The sequence below is a fragment of the Odocoileus virginianus genome, chromosome 9 (assembly GCF_023699985.2).
Source record: "Odocoileus virginianus isolate 20LAN1187 ecotype Illinois chromosome 9, Ovbor_1.2, whole genome shotgun sequence".
NCBI classification, from domain to species: Eukaryota; Metazoa; Chordata; class Mammalia; order Artiodactyla; family Cervidae; genus Odocoileus; species Odocoileus virginianus.
Window position 1 is genome coordinate 9,449,308 of NC_069682.1, and position 27,678 is coordinate 9,476,985.

The window sequence follows — 27,678 nt, forward strand, 5'->3', positions numbered from 1 at the left end:
CTCTTCAAGTCCTCACTGCCTCATTGGCTCTCTGATAGCTCAGACATATTCCATATATTTTCTGCAGCTTTTCTGGTTGTTCTTGGTGAGAGTGTTGGTGAGCAATAAGCCAGTCTATCACTGCTAGAAGCAGGAATCATCTGTGGACTTTTTATGTGAAATAGACAAATCACTATTCGATAAACTACTGGGAGTTTGGTTATTTGCAGCCCGATGAATTTGTAACTAATAAGCACTGCTGGGCTTTCCTGGTGGCGCGGTGGGTAAGAATCCACCAGCCAGTGGAGGGGACACAGGTTTTACCCCTGGTCCAGGGAGACTCCACATGCCATGGAGCAACTAAGCCCTGTGCCACAACTACTGAGCCCGCAAATGCTGCAGCTGCTGAAGCCCTCGCACCTAAAACCTGTGCTTCGCAACAAGAGAAGCCTGCAGACCTTGATGACGATTAGGCCCTGCTCACTGCAACTAGAGAAAGCCCGCACAAAAACAATGAAGACCCAGTGTAGCCAAAACTAAAATAAACAAGTAAATAGCATTGCTAGGACCCTGCTATGTGTGTGATGCAAGCTCACTTAAGCTTTGTGACAACTTTGGCATGTGGGCTAAAGGAAGGGGACTGAGCAGGCTGCTTGATGGGAATAAAGAATTATAAAGAATCTTGGAATAAGTAAGTACTTCAGGGTGATCAGAGAAAGATAACTTAGGTTTCTTCATTCTGAAAAAAAAGGGAAGAGATCCATTAAATGTACTAACAGAATGAAAGGGTTATTAGAAAGAAAACTTTGGAAACGGCTGAGTGGTAATATTTCTAAGCCAGTTAATAAGGTGCTGGAAACCCAAGAGGAAGGCATTTAGTCTTAGCTTTGCCATTAAGCACAAAGCCCAAACTTTCGGCACATGATTTATAACCCTGGGAGCTCTGCAGATTTCATTAAAAAGTGCTAAATAAAGCCTGACACTCTCTCCCAAGGTGTCCCATGGCCCAGAATATGGAGAGATAAGGGGCTTTTTCCAAGGTCAGACTCCAGACAGCAGGGAGCCATGGATATGAGTAGCTTAAAGGAAAAACACAGTACACCCACACCGACACCCACACCCACACCCACACCCACACACACACACACCCACCCCACACGGCAGTTGGTAGGAATAATCTATCTAACTCTCATACCTTCAGTGAAGGATTGTATTTTCCAAACATGGTTCCATTATCATGTCTCACTTGCTCCACATGCTCTTCTTTCAATGGACGTAGATTCTCCTCCATCAAGGGGTGGGTCTCTGTTCCTCCTTCGCTTTGCATCCAGGTGGTGGAAGGATGCTATGTGACTTCCAAAAATAGGTCATAAAGAGCAACATTGCTTTCACTGGCCCATTTGGGATCCTTGACCTGGGAATCCTGTTACCAGTCACATGCAAAGGCCACAAACCCAGCCTTGACCACCCATCATCAGTATCAGCAGCGGCAGCCATGTGTATGAGCAAGGTTTCAGAGAATTCCAGCCCCCAGCCTTTGAGCTGATCTAGGGACTCAAACGCAGAGATGTGCTGTCCCCATCGAGCACTTCCCCAACTGCAGGCTTATGGGCAAGCAAAATGTTGTTTTGGACCACGAAGTTTAAGAGTGGGCTGTTGGGACTTCCCTGCTGGTCCAGTAGTTAAGAATCTGCCTTGCAATGCATGGGACACTGGTTCGATCCCCAGTCTGGGAGGATCCCACATGCCACGAGCAACTAAGCCTGTGTGTCACCACTACTGAGCCCATACTCTAGAACTGGAGAGGCACAACTACTGAGCCCATGCCCTGCAACTACTGAAGCCCAAATGCCCAGAGCTTGTGTCCACAACAAGAGAAGCCACTGCAATGAGAAACCCACACACCGCAATGAAGAAGAGCCCCTGCTCGCTGCAACCAGAGGAAGCCCTCACACAGCAACGAAGACCCACCACAGCCAGCAAGTAAATAAGTAAATCTTTTTTTTGAATTTTTTTTTTTAAAGAGAGGGTTGTTATACAGCAATAGCGAGCCCTCCTTCCTCCACTCCTCTGAGTGGTAATGCTTACAAGAGTTGCTCAAATCTCTCTCATGACAGAGAATGTACCCAAAGAGACAGGGTTTACCAAATGCATGAGCTGACCCAAATGTACCCACGAAGGCAAAGTTCCGGGTCTTAACAAAGCCTCAACTTGGCGTGAGGTGTTTCCTTACTGGAATGATTGGCAGAAATGCCAACCTCAGCCTTTTAATGATCCCGGGTTTAGTTTCCTTGTTGGTGGCTTTATCGAGAAAAAATTAAAGATAAAGCAGTGAAGGGCTATTTGAGAGAGACCACCAGCTGATTCCCTAGACCTGTGTTCCCCTTCCTTCAGTAGCAAGTTCTTAAATCGTAGCAGCATACAGACCACTCAGAATGAAGGTTCCTGTTGCAAACCTGTGGGACCCGTGCCCCTCCCCTGTCTTCCATCTAATCTCAGCGTAGCTGTGGCGACAGGGCCACACACCGGTCTCCTGTTTTCTTCTCTATGCCATATTCATTTTCCTTCTCTTCTTTTTTAATTGAAGTAAAATTTTGTACCACTTAAAATCCAGTTTTAATAATCATTTTAAAGTGTACAATTCGAGGTTTTTTTGTTTTTTTTTTTTTTTTAGTATATTCACAATGTTGTACAACCATAATTACTATCTAGTTCCAGAGGATACCAACCAAAAAGATACCCTGTACCAATGAAGCAGTAACTTCCCATTTCGCCCTGCCCCAGCCTTTGGCAAACACTAATCTGCTCTGTGTCTCTACGGATTTGCCTATTCTGGATATTGTATAATATGTAGCATTTTTTTGGTCTGGTTTCTTCACTTGATATTTTCAAGGTCCATCAGTATTATAGCATATATAAGTATTTCATTTCTTTTACAGGTTGCATGATCTCCCATTGTGCAGATATACCACATTTTGTCTATTTGCGGATTAGTTAATAGACATTTAGATTGTTTCCACCTTGGGGCTATTATGAATAATGATAGTATTAACATTCACGTGCACATTTTGTGTGGAACATGTTTTCATTTCTCTTAGGTACAAACATAGTGGAATTGCTGGGTTTTATAGTAATACTATAACTTTTTGAGGAACAGTCAAAATATTTTTCACAATAGATGTATCATTTAACTTTCTCACCAGCAATGTACTAGGATTCCAATTTCTCTTCCTCCTTTCCAATACTTACTATTGCTATTATTTTTGTATTTGCATATGAAATAATATTTCAATTTTCCACTTTCCTTTTCTGGGAAAACTATTTAAAAGAACCACTCAGAGTTGAGCCAGAGAAAAAGTCTGTTACTTCCATCACAACTAGTTTGTAAGTAACAAGTGCTGGCTGCCCTGGTCTCTAATTCTGGCTCAAGTGGGAGACTGCCCTTCCCCTAGCTCACTGTGTTCCTGGCCCCATTTCTGGGATTTGTAAGTAATAAATCTTGTAACTTCACTTTCTTTATGTGAGTATATTGACACTGTGCTTTCAATCAAAATGACCCTGGGGTTTTCACGTCCTCAGAATGGGTACCTGGATGCTGAGGGAGCTACTTGCCAACCCACTTTGTGCCTCCTTGTTCAGCAGGTCATGATCTGTGTATTTCTATATTAAAAAACAAGTAAGTACATTTTATTTATTTATTTATTTTTGGCGGTGCTGGTTCTTGCTTCTGCTTGGGCTTCTCTCTCGTTGCAGGGATTGGGTGCTACTCTGGTTGCGGTGCACGGGCTTCTCTTGCTACAGAGCACAGGCGCTAGGGCCCAGGGGCTTCAGTAGTGATGGCTCAGGGCTCAGCAGTTGGGGTTCCCAGGTTCCTGCGCACAGGCTCAATAGTTGTGGCGCCGTGGCATGTGGGATCTTCCTAGACCAGGGATTGAACCGTGTACCCTGCATTAGCAGGCAGATTCTTTACCACTGAGCCACCAGTGAAGCCTGTGATCTGTGTATCCTTAACACAAATTGGGCTTCCAGCACAATTTCCCCACAACTTTTAGTGTGAGCTAGAAGTCCAAATTTATTCTTTTGCATGTGGCTATTCAGTTGCCCCAGAAACATTTGTTGAAAATAATATTATTTCCCCCATTGAATAATCTTGGCACTTTTATTGGAAGTCAAGTGACCATAGATGGATCCATCATAGATCAATTGACTATAGATGGATGAATAATCTTGGCACTTTTATTGGAAGTCAATTGACCATAGATGGATCCATCATAGATGGATGAGTTTTATTTCTGAACTCTCAATTTTACTCCATTGATCTGTGTATCTATCTTTATGCCAGCAACACAGTTTTGATTAGCATATTTACAGTGAATTTTGAAATCAGGAAGTCTGAGTCCTCCAACTTTGTTCTTCTTTTTTCAAGATTATTTTAGCTATTTGGGTTATCTTACAATTTCATATAAAATTTAGGGTTAGTTTATTTCTGCAAAGAAAAAGAAAAGGCAGCCAGAATTTTGAAGGAATTAAATGGAATCTATAGATCAATTTTTGGAGAATTGCCATCTTAAGAATATTAAATTTTTTCAATTCTTGACCATGAGTTTTCCCATTTATGGAGTTTTTCTTTAATTCCTTTAGACAAAATCTCATAATTTCAATGTAAAGTTCTAGAAGTTCTGGGATAAATTTATTCCTAAGTATCTGTTGTTTTTGATGCTACTATAAATGGAATCATTCTCATAATTTTTGGTTTGCTCATTGCAAGTAAATAAAATAGATTTTATATATTGATCATATGTCCTGCAACTTGCCAAACTCATTTGTAGTTCAAACAGTTTTTTTGTGAATTTTTAAGAAATGTTTTCTATATATAAGATTATATCTTCTGCAAAAAGAGATAGTTTTACTTTTTTCTAATCTGGATATGCCTTTTATTTTTCTTGCCAAATTGCACTGGCTAGAACTTCTAGTACATGTTAAACAGAAGTGGTGAGAGTAGATAATATTTGTCTTTTTCCTGATCTTAGGGGGAAAGCATGCATTTTATCCACCATAGAGCATGATGTTAGCTGTGAGTTTTTCATTGATGCCCTTTATTTGAGTTAGTGGCTCCAAGGTATTTTTTGGAGCACAATATTGATTGAACACCTACTGTGTGTGCCAGGTACTCTTTAGGCCCTAAGAAAATAATGGTGGGGGAGTTCCCTGGCAGTCCAGAGGTTAAGATTCCATGCTTTCACTGCCGTAGACCAAGGTTTGATCCCTGGTCAGGGAACTAAGATCCTGCAGGCTGCACAGTGCGCCAAAGAAGAAAGATAGAAAATAATGGTGGGAGAAGAAAAGAACCTGTCAGGAAGCATTTAACAGGAGGCTTCCTGTGTGCTGTTAAGGATCTGTCAGGAAACCTTTGGCCCTTATTAATTCCTGAATATTCAGGAATTAAGAGGAGAGGCACGCCTTTCCCGGGGCTGAGGAATCCAGGCATTTCCTTTGTTAGTTTCTCATTATGGTGATAAGTACCCACTTCTCTCTTTAATAGGGATCGCCTCGTGTTTTGTAAGTCTGGAATTTTAATCTTTATCTTTGCTGAGAATAACTACAGTATATATGCCCACACCATGTTGATTAAAACACCTTTGCTCCATCAGAGCTTTGATCCCCGTGTCTTTCTTTCTTTCTTTTTTCTCTCTCTCTCTCTCTCTCTATTTCTGGCTGATTCCCTGCAGCGCGGAAGCTGGCTGCGTAACCCAGGGAATATTAACCTCTTTACTTCTTTCACTCTCTCATCATCGACTCCAGACCACCAGGTTCCGGTCCATTAAAGGACCAACAGAACACAAGGGAATGGGGTGTGGGGGGAAATGGGTGAAGGATTAAGAGGCACAAACCTCCAACTATAAAATATATAAGCCACGAGAATGTATTATACAGCATGAGGAATATGGTCACTAATATTTTACTTATTTATATAGGGACAGACGAATACTAGACTTATTGTGGTGATCATTCCACAATATATACAAATGTTAAGTCACCATGTAATATTCCTGAAACTAAAACAACCATTTGTTGTTTACTAACTAAGTCGTGTCTGACTCTTTGCGACCCCATGGACTGTAGCATGCCAGGCTCCTTGGTCCATGGGATTTTCCGGGCAAGAATCCTGGAGTGGGTTGCCATTTCCTACTTCAGGGGATCTTCCTGACCCAGGGATCAATCCAAGTCTCTTAGGTCTCCTGCATTAGCAGGAGGGTTCTTTACCACTGACCACCTGGGAAGCCCTGCTTTGTTATCAGTTTTCCATGAATTACAGAGTTATAAAGTAGTTAAAAATCAATGATAGGCAGAGACAACTCAGAAACAATTTCTGGAAGAACACTCTAGAACTTCCCTTTCCATGTCAAAGTCTTTCCCAGTTTTATCAAGTAACATTCAATAAATAGTCATTCAATGAATGGATAGTGAACTACAAACAAAGGGAAAACATATTTCAAGGACAGTGTGATCAGCCACATCAAACACTGCTGTGAGCATGGTGAGGCTTGGGACCTGGTCACTGGGTTTGGTAACATGAGGCTTTAGTATGATTCTGCTGCTGCTGCTGCTAAGTCACTTCAGTTGTGTTCACCTCTGTGCGACCCCACAGATGGCAGCCCATCAGGCTCCTCTGTCCCTGGGATTCTCCAGGCAAGAATACTGGAGTGGGTTGCCATTTCCTTCTCCAATGAATGCATGCATGCATGCTAAGTTGCCTCAGTCGTGTCCGACTCTGTGCGACCCCATAGACAGCAGTCCACCAGGCTCCTCTGTCCACGGGATTCTCTAGGCAGGAACACTGGAGTGGGTTGCCATTTCCTTCTCCAAGTATGATTCTAGGGGGAGTCAAAGCCCAGTCAGAGTAGGTTCAAAGACACAGAAACTGAGCAAGTGGAGGGAAATAGACCACTCTTTGGGAGTAGTTTTACTATAAAGAGCAGAGAAATGGGGGCAAATGAGGTCAACATAAGGTGTTTTAAAGGACAAGAGACAATGCAGCATGGGTATGGTCAAGGGAACTCAGTAAAGAACGAACAAAAGAGGGCATAATTGGGAAAGGAAAGTTCAATAGTATTTATTCATTGCAAGGGGGGAAGGAGACCATTGTGCAAGTTGAGAATTGCCTGAGATTGAAGAATGGACAACTATTCGTATCCATCTGATGGATACCATAACTGGAAGTTTTATTTCTTGTCTCTGAAATAAAACAAAAACAAAAACAAACCCGAAGTCTAAAGACTACTTAACCACAGCCTCCAGACACATCTTGAAGAACCATTATAAGAGGTGGCTAAGCCAGCTCTATGTGGTAGTGGTCATCCCACCCCCACCAGGCGACTGTGCTGCGTAATATGGTAACTACCAGCCACAGGCAGCTACTTGAATGTAAATTAATTAAAATTAAATATAATAAAAGTTTTTCAGCTCCTCAGTTGCACTAACTATATTGCTTGCACTCAATAGCCACATGGAGTCAGTGCTACTGCATTGGACAGCACACTAGAATTATTTCAGCATTGCACATGGTTCTATTGGATAGCACTGGTCTGTGAGAATTGGTGGAGGGAAAGCAGCTAGAGTAGGGCGTTCTCAGCCAACATGGTGAATGCTATTACATTCCTCCACGCTGTTGTCTCATCGATTCCCCCCGGTTACATGTGTGCATGTGCCTCAATCTGCTGCTCTTCTCTGGGCTGATCTGAGCAGGAAAAAGGAACTGGAGAGACATGGCAAGAAGAAGCAGACAGATGTCAAGGAGGAAGCAGTCAGACAGTGATGGAGAGGCTTTCTCTTCCAACTGTTACAGGAAAACAGCGACTCCTTCCAGGCCCCCCACAAAAACAGTGGGCTCCTGTCTAATACTCAGAAATGAACTGTCTGAAGAGACACATGGGCTAACAAAGCAAGAGACTTTATTGAGAAGGGGTGCACGGGTGGAGAACAGCAGACTAAGGGAACCCAGGAGAACTGCTCTGCCACGTGGCTTGCAGTCTTAGGTTTTATGGTTACGGGTTTAGTTTCTGGGTTGTCTCTGGCCAATTGTTAGTTTTGCATTCCTTACCAGGACCTCTTGTCTAAGATAACTCGTGCAAGTGGTCATTATGGTGCCTGGCCAGGGCAGGTGGTTTCAGTCAATGGGTCCCCTAACAAAGGGCTATAGCTAATATTCTGAGCCATATCTTGTGAGCTGTCTGATAGATACTGAAGCCCCCACCAAGTGAAAAAGTTAACTACATGATGACCAGGCTGTAGCCATGACATAAGCTTCCACAATCCCAAGAACTGGTCTCAAGGAAATGGGAACAAACTAACCCTGGAACCAAAGATTAATTGTACATAAAACAATCAAGATGACACTGATCAGCCCACTGATGATTTCAAGCTGACTGTCAGAGCTGACTGTGCTACTTCTGCATGTAGCCCTATCCCTTTGTGTATTAAATCTCTTGCCACTGACTGTTAGTGGGGGGGTGGGGGGGCGGTGGCGGTTAGTTGGCCTTTGGACAGGAGTCCACCCTCCCATCCCCCTTACTCCTGCTTGCCGGCATCCAAAATAAAGCAAACTTCTCTTCCCATCAAACCTGCCTCTTCATTGGCTTTTGAGCAGTGAGCAGCCAGACCCCCCCTTTCAGTAACACTACTACCTACTCTTTGTTGCAAAACTCCTGTGTGTCCTAACTACCCCCTCGTCTCCTCAGAGCAGTTCTCTGGGGGTTACTTGAGATGCTGCCTTCCAAGCTTGAAGTCCTAAAAATTTCAAGCCAATTAAAACATAACTCTCAACTTTTAGGTTATGAATAATTTCTTAGTTGACATAAGCAACTCCATTTGGGGGCTGTTGTCTTGTTGTTAAGAGTCCTCAAACAAGAAGCCCTATGCTTCATCTGTAAACCTAGGCAGGAAGAAGAAAACCAAACATACAAATGGGTCCATTATGCATTAGCCAGAAAGGAATGTCCAGAGATCACCACCTCCACAGACCAGGGGCCATACTCTGCTCTTCCCGCATGACTCATTCTCACACAGTCAGCTAGTCACCAAGTCTGTAAGGAAAGCTGAGCACTGAAGAACTGATGCTTTTCAACTATGATGCTGGAGAAGACTCTTGAGAGTCCCTTGGACTGCAAAGAGATCAAACCAGTCAATCTGAAAGGAAATCAGTTCAGAATATTCATTGGAAGGACTGATGCTGAAGCTCCAATACTTTGGCCACCTAATGTGAAAAGCTGACTCATTAGAGAAGACCCTGATGCTGGGAAAGATTTAAGGCAGGAGAAGGGGACAACAGAGGATGAGATGGTTGGATGGAATCACCGACTCGATGGACATGAGTTTGAGCAAACCCTGGGAGATGGTGAAGGACAGGGAAGCCTGGTGTGCTACAGTTCATGGGGTTGCAAATAGCTGGGCAGAGCTGAGCAACTGAAAAACTGTGTTGGATCCAACAGATGGGATGTAAAAGACAAAAGGAGAGAACTGCTGGAAAGATGTCCCTAACTAAGGGCAGGAATCTAGTAAACAGTTAAAGCGCTGGCCACAGAAGGCAGCAGCGATGGCTCATTTAAGCCTATCAGGCAGGGTAGGTGGGTACACCTGATGATAATGGTAGATGTCTCAGGAGCCTGAGATTCCCTTCCGGTTGTTTCTATCTCACCCCTGTTAACTGAGCAATACCCCCATTCCAAGAAAACCTTTAAACTACAGGGAAAGCCTTTTTTTTTTTAAGTATTTATTTGTCTTTGTCGTGGCACAAAGATCTTTCATTGCAGCTAGAGAGCTCCAGAGCATGCGGGCTTAGTTCCCTGACCAAGGATCGAACCTACGCACCCTGCATTGGAAGGTGGATTCTTAACCACTGGACCACCAGGGAAGTTCCAAGCCTCTCTTTCAAGGTCATGGGATTGTAATGAACTTGTTCAGCAGAGGTGGGTGGGAAGGGTCTGGAAAGTCCCTGGGGAAAATCTTTCCCTAGGATAGAAAAGACAGGATCAATGTTGGCCAGCAGCAGTTGCACACCAGTGGTACCATTCTGTAGGCTGCAGGAGAAACAAGCATTACAGTTTGGTTTCCACTTTGTGCTTCTTGATCAAGTCTCACAATTACTAATCTTTTCAGACCTTGCTTCCTGAAAATATGAAAATATCTTCTAGCCACTAGTGTTAAATGTGTCAAGCTGACCAGTTAAGGAATGTACTGATATCCTGAGGCTCATTTATCATGAGGAGCCTTTCTATTTCAGCACCTTAAAACAGTACAGGAAAAATCACTGGTTCACAAACATCAACTGCAACATCCTAAAGCCTGGAGACATTTAACTACAAGAATTTAAGTTGTCAGGTTACTGAACCTGGCCATCACCTCCCTTTAAGCACCCAAGTTAGACAGGTCACGGAATGCCATTAGAGTACTCGTCACAAACAGAAACGTGTCAAAAACCTCGACCCCTCAACTCATTAAGCCAAGAGGACTGATGATACATTATACAGTATACTGCTGTACCTTCTCTGACTCCGGATTTGTGCCTAAGTCAATAAACTATATGAACATCAGAAAAAGGTGGGGGGGGGGGGGAAGCTGGGGACTTCCCTGGTGGTGTCTGCCTACAATGTGGGAGACCTGGGTTCGATCCCTGGGTCAGGAAGATCCCCTGGAGAAGGAAATGGCAACCCAGTCCAGTACTCTTGCCTGGAAAATCCCATGGACGGAGAAGCCTGGTAGGCTACAGTCCATGGGGTCGCAAAGAGTCAGGACTGAGCGACTTCACTTTTTTTTCCCCGTAGGCCCAGTGGTTAGGACTGCAAGCTTCCACTGCAGGGGGCGCCAGTGGCTCCCTGGTTCGGGAACTAAGATGCTGCTCCCAGCGGCCAAAGAAGAATCCTAAAAACAACTCTGCTCACAAAAATCTGTGGCCCTGTTCTGGTCACTGATGACGACCATGTAATCCAAATTTCGGCGAAATTACCCAACAGAGACAATTTAGACAGAAGACTTCAGAACTCAGTTCTAAGATCCTTATTCTGGTAGCTCAAAGAGTAACCAATTGTTGCTGTCCTTCCGGAGGTTTAACAGACTCTTTAGGTCCCTCAACCTCTGGCTATACCAGAAAATCATCCAGATGGAAGGCTGCCAGCAACCGGAAAATGCAAGGCTTCGGGAAAAGCTACCAAAGTGGACAAAACATCGGGCAGACACTACAGAGCCCTTGGTGTTCAGGCAAAGCAGTCAAATGAGGGCTCCAAGATCCAGGTTACACCTTTTCAACTCGTCCCCCAACTCTGAACCTGGGTCCTGCCATCCGGCAGGGTAGGCACCCTACGACTGGGCCAGACGTACCCAGCACGGAAAGTAAGTGACACCACAAGGGGCTAAACGACCCCCGTCCCACCTTCCCCCCGTCTGGTGCTGGTTCTGACGGAGCCGCAGACTCGGAACCACACACGCTCCCACCCGACTCCGGCCACGCGCGAAGCCGCCCGTGACGCGCGCGCCACGACATGGGGTTTCCGACCCCAAAAGCCCCTCGATCTGCCTCTTCCCCGGCGCCCGCAAGTCGCAGAAAACCTCCCCCGGATAGTCACGAGGTTCTCCTCACCTAAAGAGGGCAAAATGAGAAGAGTTAAGCAGTTCAGTTCAGTCGCTCAGTCCGGTCTGCCTATGCGGCCCCATGGACTGCATCATGCCAGGCCTCCCTGTCCATCACCCAACTCCCAGAGTTTACTCAGACTCATGTCCATTGCGTCAGTGATGCCATCCATCATCTCATCCTCTGTCCTCCCCTTTTCCTCCTGCCCTCAATCTTTCCCAGCATCAAGGTCTTGTCTAATGAGTCAGTTCTTCGCATGAGGTGGCCAAACTATTGGAGTTTCAGCTTCAGCATCAGTCCTTCCAATGAACACCCAGGACTGACTTCCTTTAGGATGGACTGGTTGTATCTCCTTGCAGTCCAAGGGACTCTCAAGAGTCTTCTCCAACACCACAGTTCAAAACCATCAATTCTTCTGCGCTCAACTTTCTTTATAGTCAATATCTCACATCCATACATGACTACTGGAAAAACCATAGCCTTGACTAGACGGACCTTTGTTGGGAAAGCAATGTCTTTACTTTTTAATATGCTGTCTAGGTTGGTCATAACTTTTCTTCCAAGGAGTAAGCGTCTTTTAATTTCATGGCTGCAATCACCATCTGCAGTGATTTTTGAGCCCAAGAAATTAAAGTCAGCCACTGTTTCCCCATCTATTTGCCATGAAGGGATGGAACCGGATGCCATGATCTTAGTTTTCTGAATGTTGAGTTTTAATCCAACTTTTTCACTCTCCTCTTTTCAGTTTCATCAAGCGGCTCTTCAGTTCCTCTTAGCTTTCTGCCATAAGGGTGGTGTCATCTGCATCTCTGAGGTTACTGATAGTTCTCCGAGTTAAGCACAGACAGACACAAATGACGAAGCCGCGCTCCCGAGCACCCCGCACACGACCCACTCAGAATTTCCGTGGCACGGTGGAGTCCTCCGCGCACCTCAGAGAGCGGGATGCCGAGGTCTCGCGGGACCTCAGTATTCCGGAGGGCTCAGGTCTGCAGACTTCTCGCGGGAGCTCAGCGCCGGTGCGGAAGGGTCGGGCTGCCTCGCGGCCCCGCCCTCTCCTTCCCCGTCCGCGGGCCAGGTTCGCGCAGGCGCGCGCGGTGGCGGCAGCAGCGGCGGCAGCAGCGGCGTCGGCTCGTTTGCGCGTCGCGCTGGCGGCGGCGGCATGGGGCTGAGCAGAGTGCGGGCGGTCTTCTTCGACCTGGACAACACGCTCATCGACACGGCCGGCGCGAGTCGGAAGGGCATGTTGGAGGTAACGTCCCGGCTCCCGCTTCCCTCAGGCGAGCCCCGCGCCCCGCGCGCTTGCCCCTCGGGCCCCTGGTACTGCCCCGTCGGCCCCCTGCCCGTCGGGGTAACTCACCCCGGAGGCGCCGTGTGCTGGCCGCCCCGCGCGGAGGACGAGGGGCGTCTGCGAGCGGACGGCGCTCCCGGAGCGCGGGCTCCCGGAAGGGTGTCGCTTAACTGCCACGAGGGCAGGGTTGCAGCCGCGCCGAGCGGCTGCCGCGCGCGGGGCGCCTGGCTTCCTGCCGGGGCCGGTTTGGAGCTGCCGGGACGCGCGCGCACCCAGCTTTCCCGGGCCGGCCGTGGGAGTGTGGGCCCCCGGCGCGATGAGCGCTGGACCTTGGAGCCTGAGCACTTCACTCAGTTGTCCCCGCGGTGAGTGTGACCGTCAGCAGATTTATTTTCACGAGGTCTTGCTCAGAAGTGGCGCCCTCCTCTTCCCGTACCTACTGATGCTCTTTCAGCTCTTTCCCGTGCCCTTCAAGACCCGAAGCCACCCTTGCTCGCGTTCTTCTGCATTCAGCTTTAAGGGGAAAAACGAAGGATTGCTATATCTGAAAAGCCCACTTTCGGAACCTGATCTTTCCAACCCTTCGTGCCCCGCCCACTTCATGCTTTGTTAGTTAAGTTGTGTCTCCCTGGATCTTCAGCTGCTACTTCCTCTTTCTTGGTGCATTCCACTTCTGGTGCGTTTTCTCATCTGTCCAATACTCTTGTTTGTTTGTTTGTTTGATTTCTTTAAAGATTTAACATTCTCTTATTCTCCATAAGAGTATAATCAGTCTTTAATCACATGTAGCCAGCTCGGCCCCACAGTTTACTCTGAGATCTGGGGCAAATAATTCAACGCAGAGCCTGAGTTTCTCATCTGTGTTACAGTACAACACTAGGGCCAACTTCAAAAGACTACTTTTGGGAATTAATTGAGTTATTGTATATAACAGTTTAGCAGAGTGATTCTCCAAAATATGCATAGGAAAAATGTTAACAATTTTTTATACGATTTTTGCAAAAAAGAAAGCAAAGATAGGTCAATTTTTTAAGTAAAAAAAAAAAAAAAAACAGTCATTAGGCACCTCCTAAATTGATAGAATTCTGGACATTTTGAGTCTATTTTAATGACTTTTTACTGATGCATTACACAGTATTGACTGACCTTTCCATCTTCACGCCTTTGATCTTGACCTCAGGGGCACCATTCCCTGATATATTGCCTCCAATATCTCCCCGCAGACTGTACATATTTGCCTGTGTGTTCTTGGCAGGCCAAGTCCAATGTGTTGTAATTAAATCCTTGTTTTAGTCCAATTCTTGCTATAGACCAAGAGTGTAGGCTTTAAAAATCAGGCAGTTGAGGGAATTCCCTGGCGACCTAGTGGTTAGGACTCTGTGCTTTCAGCCAAGGGCGGGGGCTCAATCCCTGGGTGTGGAACTAGGATCTCACAAGCCATGTGGCTTGTCCAAAAAATAAATATAAATGAATAAATACATAAAATAAGACAGTTGAGTTCGAATCACAGTTTTCAACATACCTAGCTGAAAGCACCCAAACAAGTTATTTAACCTGTCAGATCTTTCAATAGTGATATTTTGAGTAGTGGTATTAGTTCTCAGAAACCCTATCTGCTTAGGTTTAATGCAATGTCTGAGAAGTACATAGAGTCCAGTGTTCCAGAATTGTACCACTGTCCACTCTGTCTCTAAGTCTGTGTCCTCCTGCATGTCCCCGATGCCCTTGTCTTAGTTAAAGCTGAACTTGTTGCTCGTCTAGACTGTTGCTATGGTCTTGATTCCAGGCTTACTGTGTCTGCTTCATCCTCCACATTCCTACCACAGCGACATTTTTAAAACAAAGGTCAGATTGTATTTCTCCTTGGTCTTTACACCCTCCCTTATACCAGCTCTGTATTTTGTTAATATGTCTTTTAATGTTCTTGTCAAAGGATACTACAGTTAATTTTTGCAACTCAGATGCCCACAACTAAATAGTGAGTTACTTTTCTGAGCCGGGGGGGGGGGGGACGGACGGACGGACGGACGACGACGACACGACTTACTGTGAGGCATGTAAGATCTTAGTTCCCTGACCAGGAATTGGACACTTGCCCCTTGCATTGGAAACTCGCTTTCTTAACCACTGGACTGCCAGGGAAGTCCCAGTAGTGAACTTCTAAAGAAGAGACAAACTGTCATATTCATTTTGTTTGACACATGGTAAATGTTGAATGAATGTTAAATGAATGGATAAAAGTTCAGTTTTCCAGACTTGTTTCTCTTTCTGTTTCCTTTGTAAACATCCTTTGAAATGCTATTATCTATACAAGGATTAACTATACAAGGATCTAGGATTGCTTTATCCCATAAGAATACAACAGCCACAGATGTTGGCCTAGTTAAGAGTAACATACCAGCTTTCTGAGTCACTCTGAATGACTTCTGAAAGGAGGAAGGGGGAAAAGTCCAGCCATTGCCTTGGGCTTGAGAAGAAGGAGTCATGTATTGACTCTGTGTTTGTGTAATCACTCAGTTCGGTCTGGCTCTTTGTGACCCCATGGACTGTAGCCCACCAGGCTCCTCTGTCCATGGGATTCTCCAGGCAAGAATACCGAAGTGGGTTGCCATTCCCTCCTCCAGGGGATCTTCCTGACCCAGAAGTGGAACCTTGGTCTCCTGCATTACAGGTGAATTCTTTATCGTCTGAGCCACCAGTGACTGAATACTGACTAAATATCAGCTCTAATATTTTTTTCTTTTTCCAACCTCTTTAAAAAAATTTTTATACAGGTTTTATTTTTTTTTTCCCTCTCTCTCTTTTTTTTCTTTTTTTTTTTTTAATTCATTTATTTGGCTGCCCCAGGTCTTAGTTGCAGCATGTGGGATCTAGTTCCCTGACCAGGGATCGAACCTGGGCCCCCTCCATTGGGAGCTCAGAGTCTTAACCACTGGGCCAGCAGGGAAGTCCCTATACAGGTTTTAAAGGTTACTTTCCATTTATAGTTATTACAAAATATTGGCTATCAGCTTTTTACTGTTTTTTTTAGTCATCTGGGAAAACTACTTTTCTCCACCCACTTCAGGCCTGTATTTCAGTGTCCTACTCAAGCAGAAATCCCATGGACAGAGGAACCTGGAGAGCTCTACAGTCCATGGGGTTGCCAAAGAGTCAGACACGACTTAGCGACTAAATAACAACTCAGGCGGAAGCCTCCAGAAAATTGGGGTTTCTCAGAGAACAAAGCAAAAAATGTTCCTGCATTTTTGAGTTTACTTTCCAATAGGGATGACAGTGAACATAATAAATGTGCTTTTACTTACAAATGTGTTAGAAAAAGTGGAGAGGAGAAAGAATTGCAGTCTCAAAATAGGTTGGTGAGGTTAGGCCACATGGAGTACATGATATTTGAACAAAGTCTTGAACTAAAAATAACAGGAAAACAGGTTGACTTGGTTAGTCTGTATGCAGCCATCATGTTTTGTGAGCATGTATTTTTAAATTAGTTTTATTTAGAATTTAACCACTTCATATCTTAATCATATGTGTTATACAGCTCCCACACTAGCCCTCAAAGTCTTTTTAAATCATAGCTAAACATTAGTACTCCTGGAGTAAGAAATGGCACCCCACTCCAGTATTCTTGCCTAGAGAATCCCATGGACAGAGGAGCCTGGCAGGCTATAGTCTATAGGGTTGCAAAGAGTTGGACACAACTGAAGCGACTTAGCACACACATTAGTACTATGGTGTTAACTTTAATTCTGGGTCTGGAAAGCAGGAGGTAGTGCAGCGTTTCCTTTCTATATGTGTTGGGATATAACCTTCAATAGACTTGAAGGAGATGGAGTTTGAGTTTATATTGCACTACCATCTCTCCCTTCATCAGGCCTGTTGGTGTCTAGTGGCCTCATTCTCCTCAGAACCCTTCTCAGGTCTGTCCAAGATGTCCTTAGACAAGATTGCAGGCCCTTACATAAGATGTCATCATACCTCTACATTAGAGATCTTTTATCTCTATCTCAATCTAGTTCAGTTAAAACTTCCCTTTTCTCAGTGCAGATGTTTGGTGAGTTTGCACCAATAATGTGGACTAATTCACTTTAGATGTTATTTCTGTTTGAACTAATAATAATATGTAAATGACTGATAAACTTTTTTCCCCAAAGATGTTCATACTGTTTAAATACCACTGGTTATTCAAAATGAATATGTAATTAGTCATTGTGGCAAAGTTAAATCAGGAATGTAATGGGAAGCAGTTTTGAAACTTGGGATCCATATGCCATGCCTCTGCAAGAATCTCCCTTTAAGGTGAGCTAATTGGCTTTTTCACATCCCAGGAATGTATTTAATGAATTGTCAATTACCATTTACAGGAAACTGGATCTTTATTGGGAGCTCTCACCCAATGAACAATGAGTCGGTTCCTGTTGAATCAGGAGTACTGTGGAGTCCTCGAGGCCTGTGTCCTTTTATTGTGTAGTGGTAGCATTCCTGAAACTGTATAGTGACCTTCATAGCCCTGGAGTAAGTCACTTGACATTGCTAGAAAAGATGGTGATTGAAAAGGCTTGATTGGTTCATTGAAATTTAACTTTATAAAGCAAAACATTTCAGTATTTTGCCCTGAGCTAAAGTTCTTAGGGTGGGTATATTTTCATTGGACTGGTAAGACTTTTCTTAGCTATTACAGGAAGAAGGTGTCTATTCAGCTCTTTCGCCTTTTCAGCAGGTGAACTGAGTGTCTGGCATGAATAGCAGATCATTTATTCCTTGTAGAGTTTAGGGAACACTTGTTTGACTGCTTCACTTCAACGACAGGAAGATTTTAGCCCCAGCTGTGTGTATTGCACTCACTCTCAAAGATCCAGAAGTGCCTCGGCTGATTGACTTTCCCCAGATGTCCCCAGTACAGAGACCTCAAGTAATTGAATTATTTACACTCCCAAGTGCAAGTAACTCACTTGGCAAGTGACCTTAGGAAGCACTGCAGGGGATGGTGGAGTCGGACGGGAAAAGGGAAGAATCTAATACAAACCGTGCTGAGGAGCAGGTAACAGTGTGCATGGCTTGGGACTGTAGGAGACACATGCAGACATATTTCACTTTCCCTCCGAAGGGGCAAGAAAGCTGTGATATTTACCCACCAATTTCTCCTTTTTGCTGGTTGAGACCGACTCGGGCCATCCTCTGGCTCCAGCCTGTATGCACGGGTGCCCGTGTGGAGAGATACAGCTCTTAGGCCGAGAAGCCCAGGTCCTTGGAGGAGGAGGCCACTCACCTGTGGGAGTGAGGTGTGTCTGGGGAATTTGGTAGCACCCGCTCCAGCCTCCCCTGGCACCCTCCCCCTCAGGGTTTCCACTGTGGCTGAACTCAGCTTCCGGCCTTTCCCAGTTCACCGTGTCTTTGTGCTGTTCCTTCTTTCTAGAATGATCTCCTTCCATCCCCACCTTTGGGCTTGGGAATGCCTTGGTTTAAATGTTCCTTTCTCTGCCCTCTTTACCCAACAACCCTGGGGTTGCTTCTTACCATTTATTTCCAGTTTTCCATGTGACTCTCAGGGCACTCAACCCAGCAATTGTGATGATTATTGTCCTCATCAAATAATGTCATGAGAACATGGGGACCAGTCTCCAGCACTGAATGCTTAGTATGAAGGTACACATGTGGCCTGTGGAGGTAGGCAAGTATGGGCTTCAGTCTCAGCTGGGGCAAGTTCTTTATCGGTTCTAAACTTCCTTTCCCTCATCTCAAGAAGGAAGCTCCCTTGGGGAGTTGTAGAAGAGATTAGAGATAATACATGTGAGCTTTGAGCATAATACTTGCCATATCAGAGTCTTAGAAAATGTTAGCAAACAGGCACCATGGTAAGAACCTCATATAATGAAAAGCCAAGGTAAAGAGCTATGGGATCCTAAGAGGGATTATGATAAGGGATTCAGAACCAGTGTGACAAAGAGGGAAACTCAGAACTTCTTCAGGTTTTTTATCTGGAAAAGTAGGTTAGGAAGAACCATTGTCATTAGACTGCCGAAATCACAGAACATGCTTGATTCCATGGGAACTGCACATACATGTTTTTAAAAGTACAGAATTGGGTCCCCTTCAATGTGGTTGAGAAGGAAATGGCAACCCACTCCAGTGTTCTTGCCTGGAGAATCCCAGGGATGGGGTCGTACAGAGTCAGACATGACTGAAGTGACTTAGCAGCAATAGCAGCAGTAATGTGGTGGTTAACCTAGGCCTTCAAAAGATAAAATGGATATAGAGGAGAGGTTAGGTGAACTAGCCCTATATTTGGGAAGAGTCTTAAATATTGGTTGTTAGAAATTTTATATATTTTACTAAATATAAGCACAGTTTTATTTTCATGTCTTCATGAGCAGAATAAAAGGTGACAGACTTAAACTGACAAATGAGGGATTTTTATAGCTATATGTAAAGAATCTCCTTAGAAGAAATCAGGGTGGGGGTGTGTGTGTATGTGTGTGAATGAACTGTCTGGAAATGTTGAGAAATCTTCACTCTGGTTTTTTTTTGTTTGTGTTTTGAACTTTTTATTATTTATTTTTGACTGTGTTGGGTCTTCGTTGCTGCGAGCAGGCTTTTGCCAGTTGCAATGAGTGGGGGCTACTCTCTAGGTGTGGCGCATGGGCTTCTCACCACGGAACACAGGCTCTAGAGCGCGTGGGCTTCAGGAGCTGTGGTGTACGTGGGCCTTGTTGTCTCACGGCATGTGGGATCTTAGTTCCTGGACCAGGGATTGAACCCATGTCCCCTGCATTGACAGACAGATTTTTAACCATTGGACCACCAGGGAAGTTCATTGTGCTCTAATACTAAGACTAATTCCCACCAGAAATGATGTGGCAATAGAGCATCCCTAAGTCAAGAGTGGAGTTAGAATCTGTCTTTGCTCTTGGTTTATAGGCTCACAGCTTCTGAGGACGTGGGTATTGAAGACATGAAGTGTGTTGATGGAGTTATTTTCCTTTATTTAGGTGATAAAGCTCTTACAATCAAAATACAATTACAAAGAAGAGGCTGAAATCATCTGCAACAAAGTTCAAGTTAAACTCAGCAAGGAATGCCTTCATCCTTCTAATATGTGCATTACTGACCTCAGGACTTCACACTGGGAAGAAGCAATCCAGGAAACCAAAGGCGGTGCAGCCAATAGGAAATTAGCTGAAGAATGTTATTTCCTGTGGAAATCGACACGTTTACAGCACATGACGCTGGCCGAAGAGGTCAAAGCCATGCTCACTGAACTTCGAAAGGAGGTCCGCCTTCTCTTATTGACAAATGGAGAACGACAGACCCAGAGGGAGAAGATCGAGGCTTGTGCCTGTCAGTCCTATTTTGACGCTATTGTTGTGGGTGGAGAGCAGAAAGAGGAGAAACCGGCACCTTCCATATTTTATTACTCCTGTGACCTCCTCGGGGTACAGCCTGGAGACTGTGTGATGGTTGGTGACACGCTGGAAACTGATATTCAAGGAGGCCTCAATGCAGGGCTGAAGGCAACAGTCTGGATAAATAAAAATGGGATGGTGCCCCTGAAGTCATCCCCCACACCACATTATATCGTTTCTTCTGTGCTAGAGTTACCTGCCCTCTTACATAGCATAGACTGCAAAGTCAGTGTGTCCGCTTAAACACAGAAAACGGTCTGCTTACGAATTTTAGGGTCAAATTACAGGGTTCCAGCTAAGAAAAGATAAGGCATTCTCTCTACTGTGACCCAATTATAAGGATAATTACAGTTGTCATGTAATGGCCAACCAGCCATTGACTGGTATTTATATCTGAAAATCCAGAGTACAGTAATACAAGCTACTTTTGGTAGTGTCATCCAGGAAACTTTGAAGAAGTATATTTGTTCATCTGTGGCTTGAATTTTTTTTTTTTTAAATTATTAATCTGTTAGCATCTTGGATCTCTGAAGATACCAAGGAGGATGATTTGTTCATGGATGCACAAATACAGATTTTATGTTTTGGCTTAAAAATTAAAAAAAATAGCTATTCTGAAACATATATAATAGAGATTTATTAGAGCAGTTGGATCTGGTTGATATGAAGTAAGTAAGTACCAAGTCACATGCCAATCAAAGCATTTCATAGTGAAATTATTTTCATATTTTTCTGTTTTAAAAACATGCACCATATTTTTGCCTACTTCGAATGTATACTTCTCTTATGAATCTAATTTTTCTGCTTTACCTTTTTGTGGGGACAGGGGATAGTTTTCCTATGGTGTGTATGTGACCAATAAATTCTTCCAGTAAAAAAGCTGTTAAAAAAAACTCAGCATTCAGTGCTCTTTTTCCGTTATATTTTCCCGTTTTTCCAGAGTGAGTGTAGGTTCCTGTTAGTCTTTACCTCTTAGGGAAGAACTTGCACTGCCTTTTCCCAGGAATGCAGTGGGGTTGAGGGGCTGCTCCGTCTGGCTGTTCAGGAGTGCAGTTCTCCTTCTGTGAGCACACCGGAGGGGGTCACCTTGGTGCGTCCTAGTCATGCTGTGCCTCACCTGTTGTCTCCTGACAGGATAGTTTCACCATATAATGAAAACTGACAGAAGATTAGGTTGTACTCTTAGCCATTTCCAGGGTGCCATTTTAATGCTTGACTGATTCTTTTTGGTGTTGTCATCTGCCTTAAATCTCCTGTTTTTCAAATTTTGGAAACTGTCATTGTTTCACAAATTTCTGAGCTTACTAGTTAAAAGTCTAAAGTGAGGCATCCTGCAACTTGAAAAACTTCTCAAGACTTTCCAGAGGCTGGAAAGTCTCATGATTTCACCAACCATACCTGGAATAAAAAGGTTAATTAAGGAAAAAAGAAATACTAATCTGGGTTGTTTTTTGGCGGGGTACTTTTTTTTTTTAACTTTTGTATAGGAAACTACTAATGTAAACTGTTCAGTTGTTCAGGTATATATAGCAATGGCTCCTTCAGGTACTCTACCAAGAACAGGGTTCTCTGCCGTTGTGTGAGTGTCTGTTGTGCATCCCACTCTTAATGTTTTAAAATGTGATTGTGCCCTTGACTGTGAAGAGCATCGTTGTTGCTCTGAAACTGAACGCCTGTGAACAGGGAATGTTTGTGTGTAACTCTTCTAGGTGTGGTGCCCTTGTGACCTCAGTTGCAGTGTAGATGTTTTAAATTGTTAAGTTGAAGGATGTTGATAGGAAAATAGTTGTGTGTGTGATTTCTCGGGCGCGAGTGTGGTGCTGAGGGTTTGTCCTTTGAGTTCGCCCATGAGACAGTCCAGGCACTTGTGTTCATTATGCTCCCTGAGAAGGCTCATTGCTCCCAGTTTCTGGGGTCTCTAGCAGATCTCAACAGGTGGACACCTTGGTTGCTAAGTGAGCAGTTTTTCAATAAAAGTGATCTGGTGGGGAATGACATAATTGCATTTCTTGTAATGTATTATTACATTCCATTTGCACCCATCCTTAGGGAAGAACTTTGGCTTTCTGCATTCTGAATGGAATGTTACAGAAGATATTAAGAAATCTTGGAATAGACCTGTTATTTTATTAATAATGTTTTTTGGGGGTTTGTTTTAAAATAATTCTGTATTGTTTTTCATAGTTTCCCACATCCCTAGAAAGCCACAAATCCTCAGTGGTCCAGAGGCTCACCCAAACACTGTCGTTATGGAGGAATGCCTCGTAGACGCGAGTGGACCGTGCACGTGGAACACTGACACAAGGATGGACGTTTTCTGGTTCCATTCACACACCCGCCCACTGGTGCATGAACATCCTAGATATGGTAGTGCCCGGGACCCAGTGAGTGTGACACTGTAGGAAAGAGTTTTTCAGTTGCAGAGGTGCTCGATTTAGCACTGTCAGATTTCTTTGCAGCCCACAATAGGAAACATTTTCTGTCACACTCCATTAAACACATGTATGGTGAACGCTGACTCAATGTGTGTGTATTAGACATAGTTTTACCTGTTTAGCAAAGCTACTTCCTTGCTATGCATGATGCTCAGGATTTTTTCATTCCATCCTTTTTTTAATGGTGGAATGTATTTTTTTCATTTTGGAACAAGTCAAAGAAAGAATGCGTGCATAGCAAAATGTCCATCTCATCTCTTTTCCAGCTACCTGCCTCTCTAAAAAGGCCTCTTCGGTCAGCACTTTCTTGTGTCTCTGCGTATATAGGTAGGTATGAGTGTACAGAATTCCTCTGATTCAGTCAGCTTTTTATTTCTGCTTTTTTGATTTTAGAAAGCAATGATCTTGCTAAGATACCAATGTAAAAGGTCATGAAGCTTCTGAAAGTTGTTCCTGTTGGGAGCATCCGTCTTTGAGCTCAGCCATCCACTGCCAATAAAGGCGACGGTCCTGTTGACTTGCATGCAGTCCGCTTTGAGGTCGGGACAGCCGTGACGCCCTTCCTCTGCTCCGCCTGCCCGCCCTCTTCTGGGGCATACCACATCTCAGAGACCCCCTTCACCTCTTGCGTTAGATGTCCTGTGCCCTGTGTCATCCCCTTCTTGATTGTTCCCCCTTCGGTGGCATGCATCCTTGAGCAGTTTCCCTATAAAGATGAGATCGAACCTCGAGTGTCTGAAAATGCCTTTATTCTCTTCTCCCAGCATTGATAGTTTAACAGCATGTAGTCAGAGTTCACTCAGAATTTCAAAGGCATTGCTCTCTGGCCTAGTGGCCACTTTGTGACACTTTTCTTTTTCTCTTCAAGCTGTTAGAACTTTGTTTTTTCCCCCCAGTGGTCCATGAAGATGTCCCTTGCTGTGTTTTCATCCTCTTGAACCTTTTCAGACAAAACCTTACGATCTCCAGTCCTAGAGAAATGTCCTTACTTTAGCTGATAAGTGCTCTGCTCCTGTGTTTCGCACTCTGTGGACCTCCCACTCCTCAGGTGTTGGACCTCCTCTCCTGACCTTCCACTTTGTTGTCTTTTTTCTCCCAGTTTTCCATCTCTTATTTTGTTCTAATTTTTGAAAGATTTCTTCAGCTTTACATTTCAATCTCACTAATTTTTTTTTCCTGCCTGCCATTATGTATATTAATTTCCAAGTTTTTTTCAGTTTTAAGAAAATATTCTTAATACCATTTATTCTGGGCTTGAGTGGAATATCACCCCTAAAATAATTTTATTTATTTTTTTTTATGTTTTTGAAGAATCCAAGAATCTACTGTGTCTTCCATGTTGCTGTCTTCTGTTTATTTGGGTCTGTTTGTGCACATTAGAGGCTTTCCTTAAATGCCCAGTGAACCTCGTGTATCACAAGTAAGAGAAAAGGGATGAAAATGCTCGATTGGAAGATCTGCATGAATGGATGGGGCTTGTATACTCAGGTTCCTTTTCTGTAGGGTTCTTGGTAGGCAGTTACCTGAAAAACACCTGGGGTCAGTGTTTTAAGGTCTTTACTCTTGGTCTGGCTTCCTGGAGAAGAATCTCTGACTCTGGGCTGAGAGCAGAGGTCTGCTGTCAGCCCCTGGGAGCCGAGTGGGAAGGCATGTGGTGAGGGACATACGTGCGGTCACTAATCTCTGGTTGTACCTGAGCCCGGTTGTATGTGGTGCCCCTGGTCTGGAGACCCTCTGTTTTTATTCCAGAGAAGCATCATGACTTCTGTTGGATGAGGACCAGGTTGGAGGGGGCAAGGATCCAGGGATCTATTTGTATCTGCATCTTTACCACTTTTCTTTTTTGTGAGGGGGGTGGGGCTGTGCTGCGTGGCTTACGGGCTCCTAGTTCCCCAGCACAGGGCTCGGACCCCGCAGTGAGCGCGCCAGGGCCTGACCGCTGGACCCCCAGGCGATTCCCTCCATTGGTATTTGGAACACCTCTCCCACCACCCTTAGTGCGGCTCCTCTTTCTCTGGAGCTCTGAGGCATCTGGTGGATTCAGTGCCTGAATGTTTGAAGGGGTAGCTGTGCACCTCCTGGTTTCTCAGCGTTTCCCATTGCTGGGCTAGTCTCTGCTTTCTTGCATCTACTAAATCCTTTGCCACTTGTCCCCATGCTTTTTGGTTTCCACAATTTTGCCGTCAGTGCCTGTTTTCCCTGTTGGTGTGTGTGCATGTGTGTGTTTAAATTCCTTTGTGATAGTTTCCATTGGGTTTGGCATAGAAGCAGTATTAGACGCATGCTCCCTTCTTTTGCCTTTATTGTGGAAGCCTATCCAGTCTATGTTCAGTGTAGGCTAAGCCCCGCAAAACTAGTCCTATGCCCCTTCGTCACTACCCACAGTTTGAGAGAAGCTGCTCATTTGAGCTGGAGATTTACAGTATGCCTGAAACTTAAAAAAAATTATATATGCAGCTTATTTCTTAAGATCTCTCCCCCAACTTCCTCATTCTCTGTATTCTTGTATACATTTCTTCTTTGACTTTGATTGTGATGGCAGGGCTCGTTATGATCCCATGTTCCTGAATTTTCAATGTTGCTTATACATAAGATATTTATTTTGATAGGCAACTGTGTCCCTAAAAGGGCTTCCCTGGTGGCTCAGAGGTTAAAGTGTCTGCCTGCAGTGCGGGAAACCTGGGTTCGATCCCTGGGTCAGGAAGATACCCTGGAGAAGGAAATGGCAACCCACCCCAATATTCTTGCTGGAGAATCCCATGGATGGCGGAGCCTGGTGGGCTACAGTCCAACGGGATCGCAAAGAGTCGGACACGACTGAGTGACTTCACTTCACTATGTTCCTATGATCACTTCTAAGGCTTAAACTCAGATTTCTTCATAATAAAACCCTTCTGAATATAATCCATTCAATTTATACTTTTACAGTGAAGTTTAACAGTTAACAGGGATTCCCTGGTGGTCCAGTGGTTAGAACTCAGTGCTCTCGCTGCCGGGTCCCAGGTTCGATCCCTGGTCAGGGCACTAAGATTCTACAAGCTGCATGGTGTGGCCAAAAAGAAAGATACAGAAAAGTCATGTGACCTTGGTAGGTCAAAACTGTCTTTTTTAAACCACTCTTTACATATATGACATTGACAATACAGTTATTTCCATGGATTTCCTGGCAAATGTCATGATTTTTTTTTCCTGGGCATTAGGCTGATCAATGGATAAGATCCTCAACCCAAGCTTTTAATAACTTCAAAGTTAAATTTTGTGGTGGTTTATTTGTTGGTTTAATATCACCTATATAATACTTACTGAGTTCCTAATAGTTAGAGATAATCTTTTTGTGCATTTCCCAAGCTTGAAATGTGTGCTTGAAAACATAATAAAAAAAAAAAAGAAAAGAAAACATAATAAAGTAAATAAAATAATAATTGACAAAATACACTTTAAAAATCACACATACAGTTCTTCACTGAGTGTCCAGCAGATGTCGTTGAAATAAGATTTACAGTGCTCCTCTGAAAACAGCACTGTTTATTACATTTAACTCCTTGGAATGTGCAAATTTTGTGGATCAGTCGGCTGACTCCTCCCTGTAGGAATGATAAACATGGAGCCAAAGCAGAACAGTCAGTACCCTGGGTACACACCGCAGTGGGTGAGACAGTCTGGGTGGCACGGTGTGAGAGCCTGGCCCCAGCCAGTCCCTCTGCCCAGCCCAGCAAATACCTCCCCAGTCAAGTATTGGACAGTATGGCAGATCAAAGAAGATGCAGGGACCACATTTGAAGCACCAGGTAGTCAGACAGAAAAACAAAAGAATTTGAGGAAACATGCTTGTAACCAGCACGCTGAGCACGGATGACTCTGGAATGTAATCAAAATGAAACTTTCCTGTCACCTATTGTTTTTTAACTTCTACTCAGATGCGAAACTTTCTCCCTGCCAGTGCATGAAGACTAGTGCTCAGACGAGCAGAAGGTCTAGCCTACCAAGATGAGTCCACACTGCCATCTTTGGTCAAGAACAGGACCCCAGCATCCTGCCTGTCACCTCAAGGCCTGAGATTCCTGGAGTCTCCCAGTGGAGATGAAGCCAGGCTGGCTCGTGTGCTCGTCTTGCAGCCAGGGATGGGGCAGGGGACGGTGTGTGGACAGGGAGGTCGCGTGGCTGGAGCCTGTGCCGTCGTGAGTTGGCTCCACGGCCTGCAAGCCTGACAGATTCCACGCATGACTACACTGTGGGCTTGCTTGGGCCTCTTGAGGCCCCCACTGGCTCCTGCTGCTGCCGGGCCCCTTCTCCAGCGGGCTGCCCCCCACCCCCACCCAAGTCCTGGTTCTCTGCCAGACCTCTTCACCACCAGCCTTGACGAGTGAGACCCTTCTCTCTCAGGCAGTCCTGGATGAAAAGGACTCCACATGGGTCCAGATCAGCCTCTTTCCCGTGTCCTTATCCCACCATCGATAAGAGTGGAGTTACACCCCCACCCACCTCCCCTCTCTGTTCTGACTGCTGCCCCAAGACCATGGAACTTGCATGCTTTCTCCAGCAAATGTATGTCACCCTCTCTGAATTTCCTCATTGGACCCGACTCTGTAAGTGTGAGGTCAAGGAAATAGTTCTACCATTCTCCAGGGGACTGGGACTCCCAGGCTGCAGTAACTGCACAAAGAAACCCCATCAAGTCCCTTCCACTTCCACCTCTACTTGGTCAACTTTTATGCTGTGAAAAGGGGGAGGAACCTCAAAAATCAGGAAACTGCTTCTTGATTAATTACCTTGAAAACTCTTGAGGGAGTCTCACACTCACTTTTGATGTCTGATATCTACTGACTTAGATCACAGTTTCAATTTTGACATCCTGGTACATAAGAAAGAAGGAGTATAGTGTTAAATAGATGACCCCTTCCTGGGACTTCCCTGGTGGACCAGTGGTTAAGACTCCAAGCTTCTAATGCA

At 44.6% G+C, this 27,678-nt stretch overlaps 1 protein-coding gene and 1 long non-coding RNA gene across 3 annotated transcripts in view; one reads left to right on the top strand and one right to left on the bottom strand.

The window, feature by feature from the left end:
- LOC110148326 (uncharacterized) overlaps nucleotides 1-12,589 on the bottom strand; it is a 47,485-nt gene extending 34,896 nt beyond the window's left edge. For both annotated transcript variants that reach the window (XR_011489327.1, XR_011489328.1), the window contains exon 1: nucleotides 1,175-12,589. This is a non-coding gene — a long non-coding RNA (uncharacterized lncRNA). The remainder of the gene's footprint in view (nucleotides 1-1,174) is intronic.
- Nucleotides 12,590-12,683: 94 nt separating this feature from the next.
- On the top strand, nucleotides 12,684-21,186 carry NANP (N-acetylneuraminic acid phosphatase). The gene is made up of 2 exons (XM_020910264.2): nucleotides 12,684-12,854; nucleotides 19,880-21,186. Exons 1-2 carry the CDS (start codon nucleotides 12,765-12,767, stop codon nucleotides 20,534-20,536), a joined length of 747 nt encoding a protein of 248 aa, XP_020765923.1. The 5' UTR covers nucleotides 12,684-12,764; the 3' UTR covers nucleotides 20,537-21,186.
- The last annotated feature ends 6,492 nt before the right edge of the window (nucleotides 21,187-27,678 follow it).